Below are 19,998 nucleotides of genomic sequence, written 5' to 3'. Positions count from 1 at the left end.
CTCTTGAACTTCAAGACCCACTGTCTATAGAGCAATGATGATAGTTGGCCATAGCAAAAGAATAAAACGTGAAGGCTTTGCTCTGTGTGGTGTCACACCCAGCACAGAAAGCATGCTACACAGACCAGCTCATGCCACTTTACACACTGTCTGACTCTGCAGGCCCTACAAGAGAAATCATGTTTGGACCTATGTCCTTAAAGGCAATCACACCTACTGGGAGAGAAATCACCCCTCTTACAAGTCTATGAATAGAAACAGGTGTAAACCTTTATTTTAATATGGGCAAAATAATATAGTGCCCACTACAGAGACACAGAACTCTTTTTAAGTACATACCTTAGAAGATTTACACAGTCTTTAATCCTATTAACAAGCATTCCAGTTAAAAGATCAGTATTGTGTTTAGTTTCCTGTCTCAAAAATCCCAAGAAACTGGGTCTTCTAATATGTGGGACACACATTCAGCCCATTGTGAAAAGTCGCTAATACGCTCTGCAAACAAGAGTTAGTTCTGTTTTAACTCCCACTGACTGGTCCTGGAGTCAGGGATTCCTGCAGGTTCCTCCACTTCACAGCTGCCCCATTATCTGTCCTTTGAGCAATAACTGAAGGAATCTCCGTTCCGGATGGAGCCATTCAGAGAAATCTTTGGATTCCCTCTGTCCATCCTCTCTCGGCTAAAGATTGTGTCCTGGTCACTGTCAAACTCAGACTCCGACACCATCAGGCTGGAGTTGTGCTCTGTGCTTCGATGTTTAATACCTAAGGAGCAAGGTAGAGCATCTTAGGAGAACCCACCTTTTCCGCTCAGTGATTCCAGTTGTAGGTCATGTGAGGGCGGAGTTGTGTCCTCCAACCTTCAACGCAGTTACTCCCAACACAGCAGGTGGTTTGACACTTAGCACCTGCGTGGCCCTGGGAAAAACACCTCACCCCTCTGGGCTTTTTTCCTCATCTATTAAACTGATAGATAACAAGGCATCTACCCTTTGAGTTTATGGAGAGGATTAAGTGAAACTGTATCTAGAAAACTCTTGGCCCAGCATTTAGCACAGGGTAAGCACTCGATAAATGAAAGCTGTAGAAATTTTGCTACTTAGTTCAATCAAATAATTTTGGTAGATGAATTGATTTTGAAGGTGAAAATAAGAGACAGACCAGGAATAAGGTTATTCCTGCTCTCAAAAAACTGAACAGTGTCTAGCTAGAGTGTTACAACCTCAACCCATGAAAAGATGTCTCAAGTAAGAAATAAAAAATGCTACATAAATCAAGAGGAGACAAGCACATACTGGTGGCTGGGACTGCTTCAGTGATGTTCCACATAGGACGGAATTTGAAGAAAAAGGAAGATTTTGGTGAAAGACAGAGGAGGGATAGAGGGTATTCCAAAACATTCAGAAAGGCTTAGAGAAAACCAGTGTGTTTGGAACAAATGATCTATATGAGAAATAATGGATGACAGTCTGGAGAGAAAGGCTGGGACCTCACAGAGAAGCATATGAATACAAGATAAACCATGAAGTTGGGGTTTTACACCATAAGCAGGAGAATAACATATTAAAAATTGTTTTAAGATATTAATAAAATCACAATGTGCAGAAATGAAAAAGAGGGGTGGCCACTGAAGAGCTGACCATAGACATAGGAGATGCTATGGTCTGCATGTGGTATCTCCCAAAATTCTTGTGTTAAAACCTAACCCCCAAGGTGATAGTACTGGAAGGTAGGGCATTTGGGAGGTGATTGAAAGGGATTAGTGCCCCTATAAAAGAAGCATCAGAGAGCTGCCTTGCTCCTTCCACCATTTAAGAAGGAAGGAAGGTACCACCCACGGGGAACTGTACTCTATCAGACACTGAATCTGCCAGCACCTTGACATTGGACTTTTCAGGGTTTCTGAGCCTCCCCATGTATGGTATTTTGTTATAGCAGCCAGAATGGAATAAGACTGGGTCAATGCAGTGTAGAGGAAGAGAACTCAGGCTCTTCTGCAAACAGTCTACTCCAAGCCATCTTGGGTACTCAGCTCTGTTACTTGGGCTTGTTGCTAAACATTTTCCACTTCTGTAAAATGGGGGATTAATCATAGTACATTCCTCATAGAGTCATCAGTAGGATTAGAATGAAATAGGTTGAGTGTCCTGAAAATACCTAGTATGTATGAAATATTAAAGACCAGCTAACTAGTGTTGTTACTGTTAGTCCAAAGGTGACACTAGAATGATCTGAACTAGGGTGGTGAAGATAATGAGGAGGCAAGGGTGGTCATCCACACTGTAATCCCAGGTACTCAGGAGGCAGTGGTAGGATGATGGTAGCTCAAATATGGTCCCAGATCAAAACATGAAACCCTATCTAAAAGCAAACTAAAGCAAAAAGGGCTTGAAGTGGTAGTTGGCTCAAGTGGTAGAAGCCCTGAATTCAAACCCCAGTACCACCCTCCCCCCACCACAGAAAAAAGACACCAGGCAAGATAAGGTGGCTAGATAGAATGGGGGCAAGGTGGAGTGTCAATGACTAAGGTTCTAAACCTGGGTAAGAAAAAGAATGGGCTTCTATGAAAAGAAACAGGAGTGTCAGATAGATGGGTGTATTTTAGGCAGAAGGTGGGTGAGATAATACAATCCAAAACACTTTGAGCATTTAGCTATAAAGTGATTTTATAACACCCTGGACATTAAATTATATAGTACTTGTAAATGGCAAGCACTCAGTAAATGCATGCTACTGTTCACATTTTCTGTGAAGCTTTGCTGTTAAAACCTCTTCACTACACTCTCCGTATAGTCAGTCATTCTGCTTCTGCATTTCCTGCAGGCATCATCTGTGCTCCTGCAGGACTCCCTGCTCTCCCCTACGATGACCCTCCCTCAGGTTCAACTCCTGGAAAGGCAGGTACTAAGCTTCCTCACCCCCATCTCCAGGGCTACCTGTTGACTGTGCATAGGCCAGGCACCTATGTCCACTAACTGTGGACATTTGCATCTCACACCTTTGATGGTGATTATGTCCCTCTGTAAGAATTAATTTTGTTATAAACCCAGAATTGTAGAAAATCCATAGAATCAGCACTAAGCTTCAGAGGAGCAGACAAAGTGCATTAAGTATGCAACAGTTGATAAATGAGAATCCAAAAGTTAACTGAGGCAAAAAACAACTCTGAAGCTTAAATATCAATACAATTTGTGAAGACAATTTTCTGTAAAATCACTGTATAATGCAGGTGCTAAAAATGTTTGCTTTCAAAGTCCCAGTGGCCTCTGGCTGCATTTCTGGTCTGACATAAATAAAGGGAATAGCATTAGGAGAGGATTCGAGGTGAAAGGGCATCAAATGTTGCATGCCTTCCCCCAACCTCCAGCCATGAGGGGAGCAGAGCCAGACAGTGGGGACCCCTTGGTGAAAAGTAGTCCTTGCCTTGGGGTCATTAGACAAGGCACAAATGATGACAGGCATTTTTATCCCTCAGCCACTAATGCTTCAAAGTACTTTGCCAAATTTTCATTAAATTTCTTGTACAATTATTGCCCCCCAGTTTCCTATCCTCATGATTGATGTCAGACTACAACATTCCTAATCTCACTCTTCCTTCCTAATTCAAGTGCTGACTCCAGCTTATTCTCCCTTTCACCCAACTTAACTCTCAGGCAAATACCTGGATTAAAAAATTTCATGGTACCAGGAAATCATCTTCAGACTGTCTTACCATATTTGGGCCTTAGTTCCATTCTTTCTTGTTCATCCATGTTATCCAGGATGGTGTACTTTGTTTTTTTCCTTATTTTAGTCCTTTTTCGTCTGAAAGAAACAATGAAAATCTCAACCCTGATTCTTAGAATGGTAACTGGGGTCTAGGACTTAAAACACATGGAAGACACTGCAGAAAATGTTCAGCTTTTAGTGTGTAATAGTTGCCATTACATAATCTTATTGATGAGACACATGCAAAGTCAGTTAGTGCTCAGTGGGGCTTAAGTGCATTCTGAAAAACACCTTGGAAAACCACACTTAGGCATTTGAAGAGCCATGCTATGCTCACCCACCTAACTACAGGTCTCACCTAAGCCTTAGGTTGAGGTGCCAGAGGCCCTTAGAGCAATCCTCAACACCTGTGTGTCTGCTCTAGGGAGTTTTGCTCCATGAGTAATTGCTTACTCAGGAAAACCTGGATGAGCAAGTTTTCCCCAGATTTTCTACCATGCTGGAATGTCCAAGGATACAGGAATGAAACTAGCAATGGAGTATGTTGGAGTGGGAGTTGACCACAGAAATTATAATACAACAAATTCTCCGAATGACTTAGCAACAACTCAGTCTTCCATTTTTTTCATAACACATTGAAAACTAAGCTGGTCTTATGTGCTTCATTATATGCTACAGAGGACTACCTGAAAATACATATCAAAACCACACTCAGGTATGTGAAGAACAATCAGTAATTCAAATTTTCTGATCATATGGTAATTAAGAGTGTGGACTGCTCCCTTGGTTTAGCATTTATTAGCTCAGGACTTCAAGAAAATTATTTAAAACTCCTGCATCTCCAGGTTCACACCTGTGAAATAGGAATAAGGGCAGTCCCTTTCTCATATAGTTGCTGGGAAGACTAAATAAGATAATACATATGAAGCCTTTACCCATCAATCACAATGGCAAAGACTTAGAAACTATAAAGTCATCATCACTATGATCATCACACACAACATCATCCTCTACTTGACAAACGTTTCACAAAGTTATGGAATGTTTAAAGTCACAAATAGTGAGATGTCAACATCCCACATGGTTCTGGGAAAACTTATGGGTGCCTGTGTCTGGCTCTCTCTCACCAATCTTACTATCAGGACATAAACACAAATAAAACTAAAATAATTTGTAAGTGATTTGTGAAAAATAACCATTAATTTTGGTATATCTATTATTTTTAATCACATCTTTGGAGAGCATTTATAGTGTTTCATATAGAAAAATGAACCCAACACCGTTCTCTAAGGACTCAAGTCATCAACTTCCTACAAATCTCCTCACAAAAAGCTGAGCATGGGGTTCTGGAAGATTTAGACATGAGGCAGCTCAGGGGTTCCTCAGAGGTCAACTCAATGGAAAAAAAGAAGGAAAAACTAAAACAAAAGTTCTCTTTGATAATAGTATTGCTGTACTTAAAATTTAAATTTATTAAAGGATCCAGATAAATAAGATTTCTGCTTTGTATAATTGATGTAAAGTCTACAATTCGTGCTCATATACTTTGAGATCTCCTTTCTCTATTGAGACCTTATTCAGGCCACTTAGCTACTGCTCAGCTGAACATAAAGTGAGGCCAAAAGAGAATAACATTAGATTTGAAGTAGAATTTGTTGACCTCATAAAATAGGAGGGCTGCAATGTGAAAAAGTAACAACTAGTGATAATCCATTAATTTTGGCACCTGTGCCTGGTGATGGACAGTGTATTATCAAGTATGCTTAAAGTCTCATTTATCATCTTTGAAAAGTGACTACCAAACAGTTCAGTAGTTTAACAAACCTAAGCAAATCGTACTTAAGCTGTCAATCACACCTAATGAGTGTTATTTCATATAAATAAGTAAGCACACCAGGTACCTCTTGCAGCAGCAGATGCAAAACCAAGTTAAACCCCCTGTTAATGTTATCAGCGTAAGAGCCAGTGCTGTCACGTAGAATATACTCCACTCTAAAAAAAAAAAAAAAAACCAAGAAAGCCAGAGTAGACACAGTTATATACTATTTGCAAAATTGATTTGCAAATGATTCACAATGAATATTTCTAAGTCCATACAAGTGGAGGCAATCTGTGGTGTTGATACCACCTTGTCGACTGGCAACAGAGAACACCAAGAGCAAGTAAGAACAACCCCAAATGGTTTTGGCATAGTCCATTTGGTTCAGGGATATCATGATGCTCATATTCCACACTTGAAATTAGCTAAAAGGCTGAGAAGAGACAGGAGCACATTATTTCATCCTGCACCCAAACAAAACTACACTTAATCCATTAAGTGGTAATGCCTCCTTATACATGCATATATGGCACATCAAAATATTCATGCAAATCTCAAGAATCACAACCCCTCCCCAAAAGGTTCTGATGTGGTCTTAATGAAATCAAGTGTCTGTATGGCTGCCTATGACATGAAGACACTTTTCAGAGAACAATTTGGAAACTACTTGATCTTCATTCTTTCCACATCCTTGCAGAATTCCAATGTAAAAAGCATTGCGACAGCAGCTCAGGAACCAGGAAGCCACAAGAGCAAAGATGAAATGTTTAACTCTATTAGATATCATGCACTCTCCTTGAAACAGTGATCTAAAACCTGATTATTTTCTAGTTTTTATGTACTATTAAGCAGGAACACAAACTGTCAATCAGCTCTTGCTGATTTTTTTCCTACTAATTATACCCATCTAGATCCCCAAGATGACAAGTTTACCCCAGAAGAAAACTGGCATTAAGATACAGTTTTCTCCCAAGAAGAGACCTACGAGTGGTAGCCCAGGCTGCTGAGATTGTGGGTCCAATTGTTGAGCCGGAAGAGTGGGCTGAAGTTTCTTTTTTGTCTAATTCCAACGGGTTCACGACACATCACTGAGTCTATGACAAGGCAGGTGAAATGTGGAAATGTGGCTTGCAGCCCAAAGCAGCTCTTTCTTAGAAATGCCAACAATGGTTGGCAAATTTGCTCTGCCAGGGCAAACTTCCTCACTGGGAAGCTTTCCCTATAAACCTAAACTCCCAAAGGTTGGATTGTGGGAGGAGCTTAACTCACTACCAAGTGAGCCAGTTCACTTGGCTTCAGATAAAAAAAGGATTCAATGTCTCCAGCTGCAAAGCCAGGTAGGTATTTCTGTTATCTGAGAATGAGCTGCTGACTAGCTCCTCACCCAAAGCTACCTGTACACCAGAACTCACCACAGTTGCTCTCCCCATCCCGGATGTAGCGCTGTATAAGATTCTCCATCCACAACTGGGAGCAAATGCAGCGCTTTGTGAGGGGGTCACAGTGACCGTGGCCTGAACACTTGAGAAGGCAACCTGCAAAGAGGGGTGTAGGGCTGAGGTTACCACGGAGAAAAAAGATCCCTGGTTTCCACCTCTTTTGTATCTTCCATAGTGCAGGTCCTGAATAGATGCATGTTGTTGAATTAAGAATTTCTAATGTGGAACTCAATCAACCTAAATGGTAGGATCAAGATCAAGAGGACTGATCATTCTCTTCTCTAGCTCTCATTTTTACATTCTTGATCAGCTTGGTATGGTCCCTGATAAACTGAACATCTCATCGGAAGCTTTCTGAATGGGGTGGTGGGAAAAAAGGAGGGAAGAGATGAGGGAAAGAAGAAAGGTAATAATCATAAATGTTATTGCTTATTTTCAAACTTTATTCTGATAACATCTAGGAAATTTACTTGGCCTAACACCTTAAATTCTAATTCATCAACTCTAGAATGGGTCCAACATCTACATTTCAGTACACACCTCAACTAATCCTCCTGCAAGTAATCCACTGTCTCCAGAGTACCATTTCCAAACTTCATTCTCTGCTAAAAATAAAAAATAGATCTTGAAAAAAAAAGAATTTCTTATATGGGTTGGGAGTTTGGTTCAAGTGGTAGAGTGTCTGCTTAGCAAGCACAAGGCCCTGAGTTCAAACTCTACTACCACAAAAAAAAAAAAAACCTCTTATGTACAGATGGGTTCTTGAGATAGTCTCTCATCATTGGCAATCTCATCAGGAAGTAAACTGCAGAAAGAAAAAAGCCCATTCATGCAATATAACAAAGCCTTAAAATACAGCAGTCAGGTAGGCACAGTGGCTGTAATTTCAGTTACATGGGAGGCAGAGTTAGGAAGATCTCAGTTCAAGGCCAGTTTAGGCAAAAAAAGTTAGTGAGACCCTATCCCAAAAAACAAGCTGCAGATGTGAGGGAGATCTGGCTGTGATATCTGTCACCCCACTGATCGTCAGGGTTGATTCAGTTGATCTAGCTGGCTAGGCAGGTGTCCCCTTCCTCCCTTACCACTCCACGTGCATCCCTCCCAAAGCTGCATGCTCGTTCAAAGAAGACAACCTTCCCTGTAGTACCATTCTTGGGTCAAAGGCATACAAGTAGCTGTGCTCTGCTGCTAGAACCTCCAAACAAGCTCTCTAAAAACAAACTGGGCGTGGTGATACATGTCTGTATCCCAGCGACACAGGAGAAGGAGGTAGGTGGATCACAGTCTGAGGTCAGCCTAGGCAAAAGTGAAAGACTTTATCTGAAAAATAACTAAAGCAAAAAGGTCTGGAGGCATGGCTCAAGTGATAGAGTACTTGCCTCGCTTGTATAAATCCTAAGTCCAAACCTCAGGACTACCAAAAAAATGTAACAAAATCATAGTACCCTCTGGTCTACAAAAATCAAAGACTGCATCTAGGAAAAAGAATTGAAAGATGCATAAAGATTTATATATATATATATATATATATATATATATAATTTAAAATCAATCTTAAAGTCCACAAATAGAGGACTAGTTGCAATAGAGTAACTTAATTTTTTAGATAGCTGTTTTTTCTATCTATAAAAGTTGTTATTTACTGTAGGAAATTTGAACTATCCAGAAAGGCACAAAGAAGAACATATTGTAATTGAGAAATTCAGATGTAAATTGACGTACATCTGAAACAAATTGAATTTTATTGCCCAAACATAATCATGTCCCTTGTAACTCTCAATGAAATGACCTCTTCCACATATTTATTCGTATTACTCAGGAGATGAGGGAACTATGGACCAGTTTGGTGTCCTGAAGAGATGACAAGCAAGGAGCTAAGAAAGGAAGTACAACTGGAAGGCATTAATAAGCTATTTTAAACCTTCAAGAGTAAAATTAAATTTTCAAGTTTTTTTTCAAGTTTCAAAAAAAATTGACCTGTCATATGACTACTATTGTTCTCTAGTTTCTTTCCAAGACACAGCACTTGGTGAATGTGTGTTGCAGCAAACCTACTGGAAAAATAAATGCAAAACAAGTCCCCAGATGTTAATGTAAAACTGTCCACATGTCAGTCTTCTTCCTGCACCTGTAAAACTTACCCATGTTTAGCAAGTCTCATTCTTTTAGAATACTCCTACAGGGGACGTACCTGCTGTGTCAATCCTCAAGACCTTGAAAAGCAAGAAGTCCGCTTTCTCCTTTGACAGTCGCCTGTGCAGATTCTCAGCCACTTCAGTAGCTCTGAGAATCTTGAAAGCTGGCCCGCTCTGTACGTAAAACACAATCACGGTGCTGCAGAGGAAACAAGAGAGGACAGCCACGTGGTCAGCCAGTGACCAACATGACATACCTCCTTAGACTGTGAAACTGGGAAGATAGACTGCTACAGTTCCATGGCTTGGCAAGGACCCAGGGACATGTCTGTGGGCCAAGGAATTGTTTCTATTCATAAATAAAGGCTCTTGAGTCCAAAGTATAGATGAGGATAGACAGACCTTCAGAGAAAAGATGCAGAATAATATGTGGGCAAACAGACACGACTATATACAAAACAAGAACTTTCAGCCATGTCTTCTTTTCAACCTTTTTTTTTGGTACTGGGGATGCAACCCAAGGCCATGGTCCACACCTCCATGGACCCTCCCACCCTTATTTTACCTTTTTTTTCTGGTACTGGAGTCAAACCCAGGGCTTCATGCATGTTAGGCAAGTGCTCTACCACTGAGCTGCATTCCCCAGTCCATTTTGAGACAGGGTCTTGCTAAATCACCCAAGCTGGCCTCAAACATGGGATTCTACTCAGTCTTCTGAGTCACTGGGCTTTTTTAAAAAACCTTTTTTATTGAGCTATAACTCACCCACTATAAAATTCATACTTCAATGACTTAGTATATTCACAAAGTTACACATCATCACTACTTAGTTCCATCACCCCATAGAAGAAAACCGATGCCCATTAACAGTCATCCCCCATATCCTCTCAATAGACTCTGGCAACCAATAATATGCTTGTTGTTCCTATGGATTTGATTTTCTAGACATTTCGTGTAAATGGAATCATATAATATGTGATCCTCAGTGTCTAGCTTCTTTCATTCAGCGTAATGTTTGCAAAGTTCACTCATGTTTAGCATGTATCAATACTTCATTCTTTTTACTGCCAAATAATATTCCATTGTATGAATATATCACATTCTTAATCCATTCATCAACTGATGGACATTTAGAGTGTTACCATTTTGGGGCTATTATGTGATATGACCATCCACATACATCTTTTTGTGTAGACATAAGTTTTTCATTTCTCTTGGGTAATTACCTAGGATGGAATTAATGGATCATATGGTAGCTCTATGTTTGGCATTTTGAGGAACTGTCAAGCCTTTTCACAGTGGCTGCACCAGTTTACATTTCTAAGATATAAGTGTTCCAATTTGTTCATACTCACCAACAATGGCATGGTTTGTCATGGATTACAGCCATCTTAGCATGCAGAAAGCAGTATCTCAAAGTGGTTTTGACTAGCATTTCCCTAATGGCTAGTGATAAGCGTCCTTTCATGTGCTTTCTGACATTAGAACATCTTCTTTGGAGAAATATTTATTCAGATCTGTATGCATTTCCTAAGGCTTCTATAAGTAAGTACTGAAAATTGGTGACTTAAAACAACAGAAATCTCTTTTCTCACAGTTCTGGAGGCGAGAAGTCCAAAATAAAAGTGTCAGCAGGGCTGAGCTGTTGCATTGGTGCTATGGGAGGAGCTGTTCTGAGCCTTTCTCTTAGTTTCTAGAGTTGTCAGAGATACTCAGCATTCTGGGCTTCTATATGCATCAGTCCAATCTCTGCCTGTCATTGCCTGGTGTCCTCTCTATGTTGCTCTGTGGGTCTCCTGTGCTCTTCTTATGGAGATAGCAGTAACATTGGATTAAGAGCCTACCCTACTCCAGTATGACTATCTTATCTAGTTACATCTGCAATGAATGTATTTCCAAATAAGTTGTAGCCACAGGCACTAGAGGTTTGGATCTGAATATATCACTTTGGGAATGAATTCAACCTCTAAATGTTTTTATTATGAAGGGGCATTGGACTTTGTCAAGTTCTTTTTCTGTGCCTACTAAGACGATCATGTGATTTTGTCTTTTATTAATGTGGTTTATTACATTGATTGATTTTCATCTGTGGAAGCAAATATGCGTACTTGGAGTAAGTCCCATTTGGTTATGGTATGCAATATTTTACTATGTTGCTGGATTCAGTTTGATAGTATTTTTGTAGTGGATTTTTTTTTTTTTTTTTTGGTGGTGGTACTGGGGTTTGAACTCAGGGCTTCACACTTGCTAGGAAAGCACTCTACTGCTTGAGACATGCCTCCAGCCCTTTTTCCTCTGGTTATTTTTGGAGATAGGCTCTTGTTTTTTGCCCAGGCCAACCTGGAATGCAATCCTCCTATTTTAGACTTCCCTCCATAGCTGGGGTGATAGGTGCACACCACCCTGCACAGCTTTTTTACCTGAATGATAGGGTTTTGCAAACTTTTTATTTTTATTTTTTTTGGCCTGGATTGGCCTGGAATCATGATCTTCCTGATCTCAGCTTCCCATGTAGCTTGGGATGACAGGTGCATCCTACAGCACCTGTCAGCAGCTATTGGTTGAATGAGGTCTTGTATACTTTTGGTCTGGGCTGGCCTCAAACTGCAGTTTTTTCCATCTCAGCCTCCCAAGTAGGTAGGATTACAGTTGTGAGCCACTGGTGTCCACTTGTGGTGGATTTTTGCTTCTATACCAATAAAGGACATTGGTCTATAGTTTTCTTGTGATGTTTGTCTGGTTTCAGCAACAGTGCAAAACTGGCTTCACTGGGTGAGTTGGGAAATATTTTCACCCCTTCTATTTTTGAGAAAAGTTTGAGAAGTACTATGTTGATTCTTTAAACATTTTGCGGAATTCATCAATGGAGGCATCTGGTCCTGGCTTTTATTAATAACTCAATCTCGACTTTTTGTAGGTCTACTCATTTTTTATTTCTTAAGCAAGTTTTCATAGTCTTCCTAGGACTTCATGAATTTCATCTGGTTATCTAATTTAATGACACAATTATTTATAGTATTCCTTATATTCCTTTTTACTTCTATAGTGTTGGTAGTAATGTCCCCTATTTTATTCCTGATTTTAGTAATTTGAGTCTTCTCTATTTTTTCTTGGTCTAGCTACAGGCTAAACAATTTTGTTGATCTATCAAAGAAACAACTTTCATTTTTGTTGATTTTTCAGACACGTCTTTGACTTAGTACTTGGTATTTTATTGGTAAGAGAAATGTATGACTCATTTTAAAAGAGTTCCTTAAAACAGAGGGTTAGGGGTGCAGCTCAATGGCACAGCACTTGTCTGGCATGCATAAGGCCCTGGGTTTGATCCCCAGCAACAAATGAATAAACAATAATTAAAGTGTGTTTAACTGGGCATTTTTCTAAGTAAATTTGAATTCTCTGGAGAACTAACCTAAACAGAGGAGCTGACAACAGCTCTTCTCTCACCTCACTCCAGTTAGATAAGAGTTTGAAAACAACTCAATTAAATGCAAAAATCATATAGGAATTAAAGCCTGAGGTTGAGCCTCATATACTCCTAGAAGTCAGCAAATGGGAATCAGTGATCTTTTCACCTTGAGAGAAGCTTCAGTCCTGTGAGTATGGCTCAAGGTTGAAGAGTGGCATGAAACAGCCTCCTCACAGGCCACAGGCCATTTGCATGCCCTCTGAAAATACCAGAACTAAAAATCAGCTCCCTGTGATGTTCCCTAACTCCACTCAGAACATTCTCAATTTACTGGAACATGAAAGAAGGACCTAGAATGCCTTATCCTGCCCTTTGAGAAAAAGAACAGGAATATAGATGGGATAAAAGTGTGCACAAAAATACAGACAAGAGGAGGGATGAGCACCTCTCTGCTGGACTGGCCTGAGAGAGGAGCTGGAACTTCACAGGGTCAAGTCCCTGCCATTCCATACCTAAGATCCGAGTGGGCCTGGATCTTCTGAACCTTAATGTCTGTGTCCAGCACGTTCAGAAGCACTGCCAGCTGTCTCACCAGGGTATCCTTCTTCTGCTCTGTCAGCTGCCCAACACCAACTTGCAGGATCAGTTCCACCTGGCCACCCCTCTTGGGGTCTGCAAAGAGAGAAGTCACAGGATTTTAGAGATTACAGGCTTGACAATATAAGGTACAAGACCGGTGTAAGAGTTTAAACTTACTCTTGTATAATTTCTATATTTGGCTCTCAGGATTTATATAAATTCTCTGACGCACTGCAGAGGCCACCACCTGGGAGTACTTTTTCTTCTGTTTTATCCCCCTTTGTCTATTTTTTTCCCTCTGAAGATACCTTTATTTTTCCCCTGAAGATATCTAAGTGTACCTGATCAGCCTCTGCGCTTAAAACTTTGGCACCTCACACACTTCCCCAGGACCAGGAAAACTGTGTCTCCCGGCAGCACAGTCACTGCCCTGCCTAGTTTACATTGAGGGTCACTATGGCTGCCTCACTAGGGCTGCTCTCCCTTAGCAGTCCCTGTCCAGAAGCAATTATGTCCACTTCATATTAAATCTTTATCTTCTGGCAGGAAAACAAAACCTTCCTGCCTGATACAATTCTCCTTAATGAGATCCATTTTAGGGATATATAATGAAGTACAGAAAATTCCTCAAAGTGGCTGCCAAGAGCAATCACTGCTGCTGACGCCAGCCACTGGAAGCCTCCCACACTGGGTTACACCTATTAAGAGCCCAAACAGGCCAGCTGCATAGCCTATGAACATACCTGCCTGCACTTCCACCGTGGCAATGTCTGTGTCCGAGGCACCCTGACTATCAGTGACACGCAAGTGGAAAGTGTAGATGCCCTCCACCAGATTCGTGAGCTGCAGGGCCACAGCATGGTCAGAGCCATCGATAACATCCTGTGAATAACATAATTCATAGGCCAGTTGTCAATCTCGGCTCCTAATTTTTGAGGTTCTGTTGATCACAACTTCAGTGTCCCATCTTTTTGTCTATGCATAACTTTGTGGGGGCAGTGGAAACCAATGTACTAGATAATTCTGTACATCTCTTCCCCATCAGGTTACACAAAGTCCTCAGAGTGTACTTCTGGAGCTGAGTTTGCTACACACTTCCTAGGAATTACTGAATGATTAATTTAATCCAGCAGAGAATTTTATTTTCCAAACATAGTTTTACAATACTCCCACTTCTGGTTCCCACCCAAGAGCCTGGGTAAAAACATCGCTGTTCTGTGGGCCTCAAAGCTCTAAAGAGTTAGAAAACAAGCTCCCAGATTCCCTGGTCTTTACTTGCTAGGGGAAAAGGATGGCAATAAATAGTAAGAACTCTGAACACAGATCCATTACAGTTACACTTAGAAACTAATGAACCATCTAAGTAGAATTAATTTTGGAAGTGCTTTGGAAAATATAAAGCATTTTCCTGTTCCTTCCCTGTGACTACTCCTATGGTATATCTCCAAGAGTATATTTGTAGATCTTGAGTCCTTAGCAGCATCAGGAAAGAAGATGTACCTAAATTTATAGCCTAAGAGACTGAGTGATCCACTGCAGTAAAAATATCTTCTAGAAGCTAAAACCCTGAGGATTTTTTTTTGTTTGGTTTGATTAAGGGTGAGTTAGTTGAGCTTGGCCAAGTCATTTTCCCCTCTGCATTTCATTCTGAACACCTGTGAAGTGGGAACAGAAATCCCTGAGCCTTTGACATAGCTGATACAATATGAGGAGGAGGAAAGAATCAATTTGGATCAAAATAGGAACAATAGGGAAACAAAAGAGTGGGGTTATCCTACTGGAAGACTTGGCTTCAAAGTCCCTCCAAGCTATGGTTTGCTACCCTATCCAAAGTCTAGTCAGGGAAAAGTCAGAAAAGACTTCAGCTTTGTTTAAATTCAACTACAGCCTCTACCCCTCCAGTCCTCAGAACATTCAAATGCAGAAGCACAGGCCCCTTCCTAAAGAGATGAGGTGATAATAGAGGTGGTCATGGATTGAATTATATCCCTCCAAATTTCACATGTGGAAGCCCTAACCTCCAATGTGACCATACCTAAAGACAGGAACTATAAGAAGGTAATTAAGGTTAAATAAGTTACAAAGGTGGGATCCTGATCCAGTAGGATTAGTATTCTTAAAAGAAGAGACATGAGAGCTCGTGTTCACACCTCCTCCCTCTCCTGCCATGTTCACACCTCCTCTTCTCACATGGTGAGAAGGTGACAAAGGCCAGGAAGAGAGACCTCACTAGAAATCAAGTTGACCAGCACCTTGAGCTTGTTTTCCCAGCTTACAAAACTGTGAGAAAATATATGTCTATAGTTTAAGTTTTTGTTGCAGCAGCCCAAGCTGACTCATATAACTGATAAAGGGGCAATCCCATTTAAGTACTCACTCCAGCTGCTGGACTCTGGCCATCTCGGATCCACAGATAGGACACAATTCCTTGGTCATCAGTAGACCTTGAACCATCCAAAGTAATGGAATTATTGGGAAGCACAAGAATATGTCTGCCACCAGCCTGGGCTCTGGGAGGACTATTAATTTCTAAGTTAAATATAGCAAAAATGAAAGCAAAGAAATTGATTTAAAACACTGGTGACAGAAAGTGTGTCATAAAACACCTATGATCATTCCATCTTGTAGATATGTAGAATTTGAATATGTAAAAGGTATTATTTTCTGCCCCAAATACCTGTAAGATATTATATAAAGACTTTCTTATAGCTCCGTGACTAGCTGGTTATAATTTAGGATGAAAAAGTAAAGCAGGTAGCAACCTAGACATTGGGAATTTCTCTGATGTTTAGGTTTTTCTCTCCTTGAAAAAGAGAAGTAATAACCTTATATTCAGGGTCCAGAGGGTGAAAATATTTTGATTTAAAATATACTCCAATGTTGGAAGTGTACTCCATGGTAGAATACTTGCCTAGCATGAGCAAATACCTAGGTTCAATTCCCAGCACTGCTAAAATGAAATGAAATAAGATAAATACATATTCTGGGTAATTTTCCACATTCTAACTGCCCACACCATCTGGATGAAGAAATATTTTGATTTCTATTATTGCCAAATTGGTAAAAAAAGAAAATAATAATAATACTTAGACTCTCACTCCTATGACTAGGTAATAGATATAAACTAGGCAATGTAAAAGCCATTTCTGATTTAACACCCTCAGGTAAGAGGAGCCACGAGACATCTAGAAAGACTGGGGTGCAGTGGTAAGATCATAATAATGGCATAGCCCCAGCTTGGAAATGAGGCTCCAGCAACTCTCCTAGCTGATCATTCCATAGGACATGCATCTTTCCATCTTGCATCTTCCATCATGCATCTTGTGTGTGCTTAATCACATCACAATAACTCATTAATTCATCCAATTTACCACCATTTAGATTTGTTAGAATCTAGCATTGTGCTCTATGAAGGATAAAGAAATGTCTGAAGCAAAGGACCTTGAGCAGCTCATAGTCAAATGGGAAAACAGACAAGGAGACAAGTACCCAAAGCCGCACTGCATTGGTCTGCACCCAAATTTTCCATTAAGAAACAATATAGAACTGAACACATTTCTGCTCTTGAATTTCCAGGAATAGAGAAAGCAAGGTATAATGGTGTTATTTAGTCATGGGTAGCTAACTGCAAGTAATCACAGGAGGAAAATGAAGCTAGAAGTTGTACTTCACAAACAAAGGGAAATGCTATTTCCTTGCAGAGGGGTACTGGAAATCAGCTAATGTGAGTAGAAGGTTGACTTTTCTGGGCAAGGCAGATTTCAGCATTTTCTACGAGCTAATAAGCAAACACCAACATCTCTAAATAATCGTGGCCTAGCCTGGGGTCCTATATGACTAGAAGGCAGGGCAGGTCCAGACGCTGTACCATGAATGTGTTCACTCACCCTTCTTCACTGCCACGGTCATGGTGGATGTGCTGCTCAGTCCCTGCTGATCTTTCACTGTTAAACGGAAGTGGTAGGTACCCACCTGAAGACCAGTTACAGTGGCTACAGCTTTGTCAGTGTTTTCCATTTCTACTGTACCAGGGCCTCTGTAAAAAATGAAAGTGGATAACAAAAGGGAGAGAGTATGGGATTCTGCGAATGTGGCAGGGACGTGATTTGTTGCCTAACAAAAGGTTCTTCTTCCAACTGTAATATATGACAACTAGAGAATTCTAAGATAATTGTTTATTCACTGCTATTCTCCAGTTCAATGACAGAGTCAAAAGCTGAAGCCTATTTTATTTTATTTTATTTTATTTTATTTTATTTTTTTTTTTTCTGAAGCCTATTTTAGACAGAGCCGCTAGATTCCTAGGAAGAAGACTTTTGCTCTTTTTTCTTTTTTAGCTGACCTGTCAGTGAAATGATTTATCCTTCAAAAGTGGAACCTTAGAAATTACTCCTATTTCTTTTTTAAGTAAAATTAGGGTAAATCCTCATCTATCTTTAGGGAGAATATGGAGGAGGAAAGAATGAGCCAAATAATTGATCTGCTAGAAGAGAAATTCCAGTGTAGTCAGTAAGATCATGGGCTTGGTCAGGAAGACCTAGGTTTGAGTTCTAGCTCCTTCTCTTCCTATCTGAGCAACCTTAAGTCATGTGATTTCACTACTCTCTTCAAGTCTGAGTTTTTTCACCTTTACAATCTGAATGATATCTGTCTGGATCTCTTAAGAATCCACATGTGATTTGGAAGCCAAGCATATTAAACTCAGAAGATGTTGGATTATATAAGAATCCCCTTGGACTGCACCCCTGTTGTTACAGTCCTTGCAGGATGGGTTGAGTACAGACAGCACTACATTCATGTTTCCCTGCACTTCTACTATGAAGCTTACCTTAAACCAAGATATTCCTATCTACCAGCCCTGGGCCCAACCTCCCTCCACTGTTAATGAATGTTCATCTTGTTTATCTACACTTGATATATTCCTTTTTTGTTCTGTTTTGTTTTGTTTTGTTTTGAGACAGAGTCTCACTCTATCACCCCAGCTGACCTTGAACTCAGCCTCCCAAATGCTAGGATTACAGACATAAGCCACCATACCCAGATCACACTTAATATATTCCTTAATCAATAATGTACAGATTTGGCTTGGTGCTGTGGCTCAAGTCTATAATCCTAGGTACTTGTGAGATAGAGATAGGGAAGACAGCAGCTCAAGGCCTGTCCAGGCAAAAAGTTTTCAAGACCCCATCTCAATCAATGACTGGGGCATGGTGACACAAGCCTATCATCCCAGGTACTCAAAGAAGTACAAACATGAGGACTGCAGTTCAGGATGGCCTGGGCATAAAGTGAGACCCTGTCTCAAAAAGAACAAGTAAAAGGGCTGGGGCATGGCTCAAGTGGTAGAGGATCTGTCTAGGAGATGTGAGGCCCTGAATTCAACCATCAGCACCACAAATAAGTAAATAAATGCCCCAATTTTTGCTTATATCCTGACTCCTCAGCAAGCTCAAGCTGGATGTTTAATGCAGATCCTCCAGAGAAGAGATTTTCTCACTCAGCTGTGGTCCCATGGTGGTAAACTTGGAAACCAGTGGTGAGATACACTACCTGATGTGTTCCCAATGGTAGAAGGTAATGCCATGGTCATCCCTGCTCCTGCTCCCATTCAGGGTGGCACTTTCCACTGGGAAGACCAGCTCCTTATCGGGACCAGCCACAGCCACTGGAGGCCTGTTGTTTTCTAGAAACAGGATGGGAAAGTATCATCTGTTTTTATTAAGTTTGCAATTCCCTGATTTCTTGATTTAAGCAAAATATTCAGACCAGGAAGCTCCTAGAGTACACAGGGTCCTCTAGGAATCCCAGGTGTAAGGTGAGCTTCCTGATAGAAGATGTGCAGGGAAACCTGTGTGTTGTCCTGTCTACATTCAACCCACAATGCAGTCTCCTAGATGACCTAGCTCTTGAACATCCCAGCTTTGAGGCTGGAGTAACAGACACCAAGAAACATTGTTCCCCAACATGCACATCTTTGCTTCCTTAGATGACCTTCACAAGTCACACTGCCAAGAGAGAAGGAAAGGGAAGAAGGATAGGAAGAGAGAAAAGAAGAAGGAAAGAAGGAAGGAAGAACGGAAGGCAGAAGGGAGGGAGGAAGAGAGGAAGGAAAGGAGGAAGGAAATGGACATCAATGTGCAGGGACCTGCTTTGTCAAAGGGCTCATTTCCTTTCATCTTTGTAGCCCCAGTCTCAAATGCAGTATCTGGTAGATAGCAAATGTGCAAAATACTTTAAGTGTTGAAGAAAAGTAAAAGATATAAAATATCACTAACAGTTTTACTGATAAAGATAAAATTTCTATTTAAAAAAAGTCATATAGTCAGAATCTGAGGCAGCCATTGCCCAGACTGTGGACCACGTCACTTCCCCACTATTCTTCTAAGTACAGTCAGTAGTTTCCCGCTGCCCTCAGGATACAACACTTATGTGGCCATAGATTTACAAAATCCTTCATGCTGAGACCCTGCCTTTCTCTGAATCATCTGTCCTCATTCCTTCCACTTCCCGTCTTCACACTCCCACCTCTTTTTCTCTCTCGAGTCACAAGAGTTCCTTTCAATTCTTTGAATTTATCAGATTCTCTCTCACACAGTGGCCTCCTGGTATCCTGTTCCCTCTAACTAAAGACTCTTCCTCTTGCCCTCCATTCTGCCCTTCGCCTTCACCACCTGACTGCCTGCCACATGTGCTTTATCTGGCACCCACAGAGCACTCTTGCAGATGCCACACACCCTGGCAGGTGCCCTTTCTTTGGGTACTTGACACACCCTACCATTCCCCTTGTCAAGCAGTAATTCATCACATTGTTTCATGTGAACTTGCCCCTACCCCATGAGGGCAGAAACAGTCTATCTTGTTCACATCCCCAGAGCCAACTAGGAGTGTTTTTTACATATTAATTGAATC

General features: G+C 40.8%; 1 protein-coding gene across 3 annotated transcripts in view; it reads right to left on the bottom strand.

Annotated features, from left to right (window-relative positions):
• Nucleotides 1–248: 248 nt before the first annotated feature.
• The window catches only part of Kiaa0319 (KIAA0319 ortholog), a 100,734-nt gene continuing 80,984 nt past the window's right edge, over nucleotides 249–19,998 (bottom strand). For all 3 annotated transcript variants that reach the window (XM_074082772.1, XM_074082774.1, XM_074082773.1), the window contains exons 12-21: nucleotides 18,640–18,772; nucleotides 16,977–17,125; nucleotides 15,467–15,618; nucleotides 13,833–13,971; nucleotides 13,023–13,182; nucleotides 9,158–9,300; nucleotides 6,940–7,062; nucleotides 5,610–5,700; nucleotides 3,713–3,804; nucleotides 249–765 (exon numbers count right to left, since the gene is read on the bottom strand). In XM_074082772.1, the coding sequence (XP_073938873.1) occupies nucleotides 587–765; nucleotides 3,713–3,804; nucleotides 5,610–5,700; nucleotides 6,940–7,062; nucleotides 9,158–9,300; nucleotides 13,023–13,182; nucleotides 13,833–13,971; nucleotides 15,467–15,618; nucleotides 16,977–17,125; nucleotides 18,640–18,772 (1,361 nt within the window). In that variant the 3' untranslated portion in view covers nucleotides 249–586. The remainder of the gene's footprint in view (nucleotides 766–3,712; nucleotides 3,805–5,609; nucleotides 5,701–6,939; nucleotides 7,063–9,157; nucleotides 9,301–13,022; nucleotides 13,183–13,832; nucleotides 13,972–15,466; nucleotides 15,619–16,976; nucleotides 17,126–18,639; nucleotides 18,773–19,998) is intronic.

The sequence above is a fragment of the Castor canadensis genome, chromosome 8 (genome assembly GCF_047511655.1).
Source record: "Castor canadensis chromosome 8, mCasCan1.hap1v2, whole genome shotgun sequence".
In the NCBI taxonomy this organism is placed as follows: domain Eukaryota; kingdom Metazoa; phylum Chordata; class Mammalia; order Rodentia; family Castoridae; genus Castor; species Castor canadensis.
Note: the sequence above shows the minus strand (reverse complement) of the source record. Positions and strands in the feature narration are given on the sequence as shown.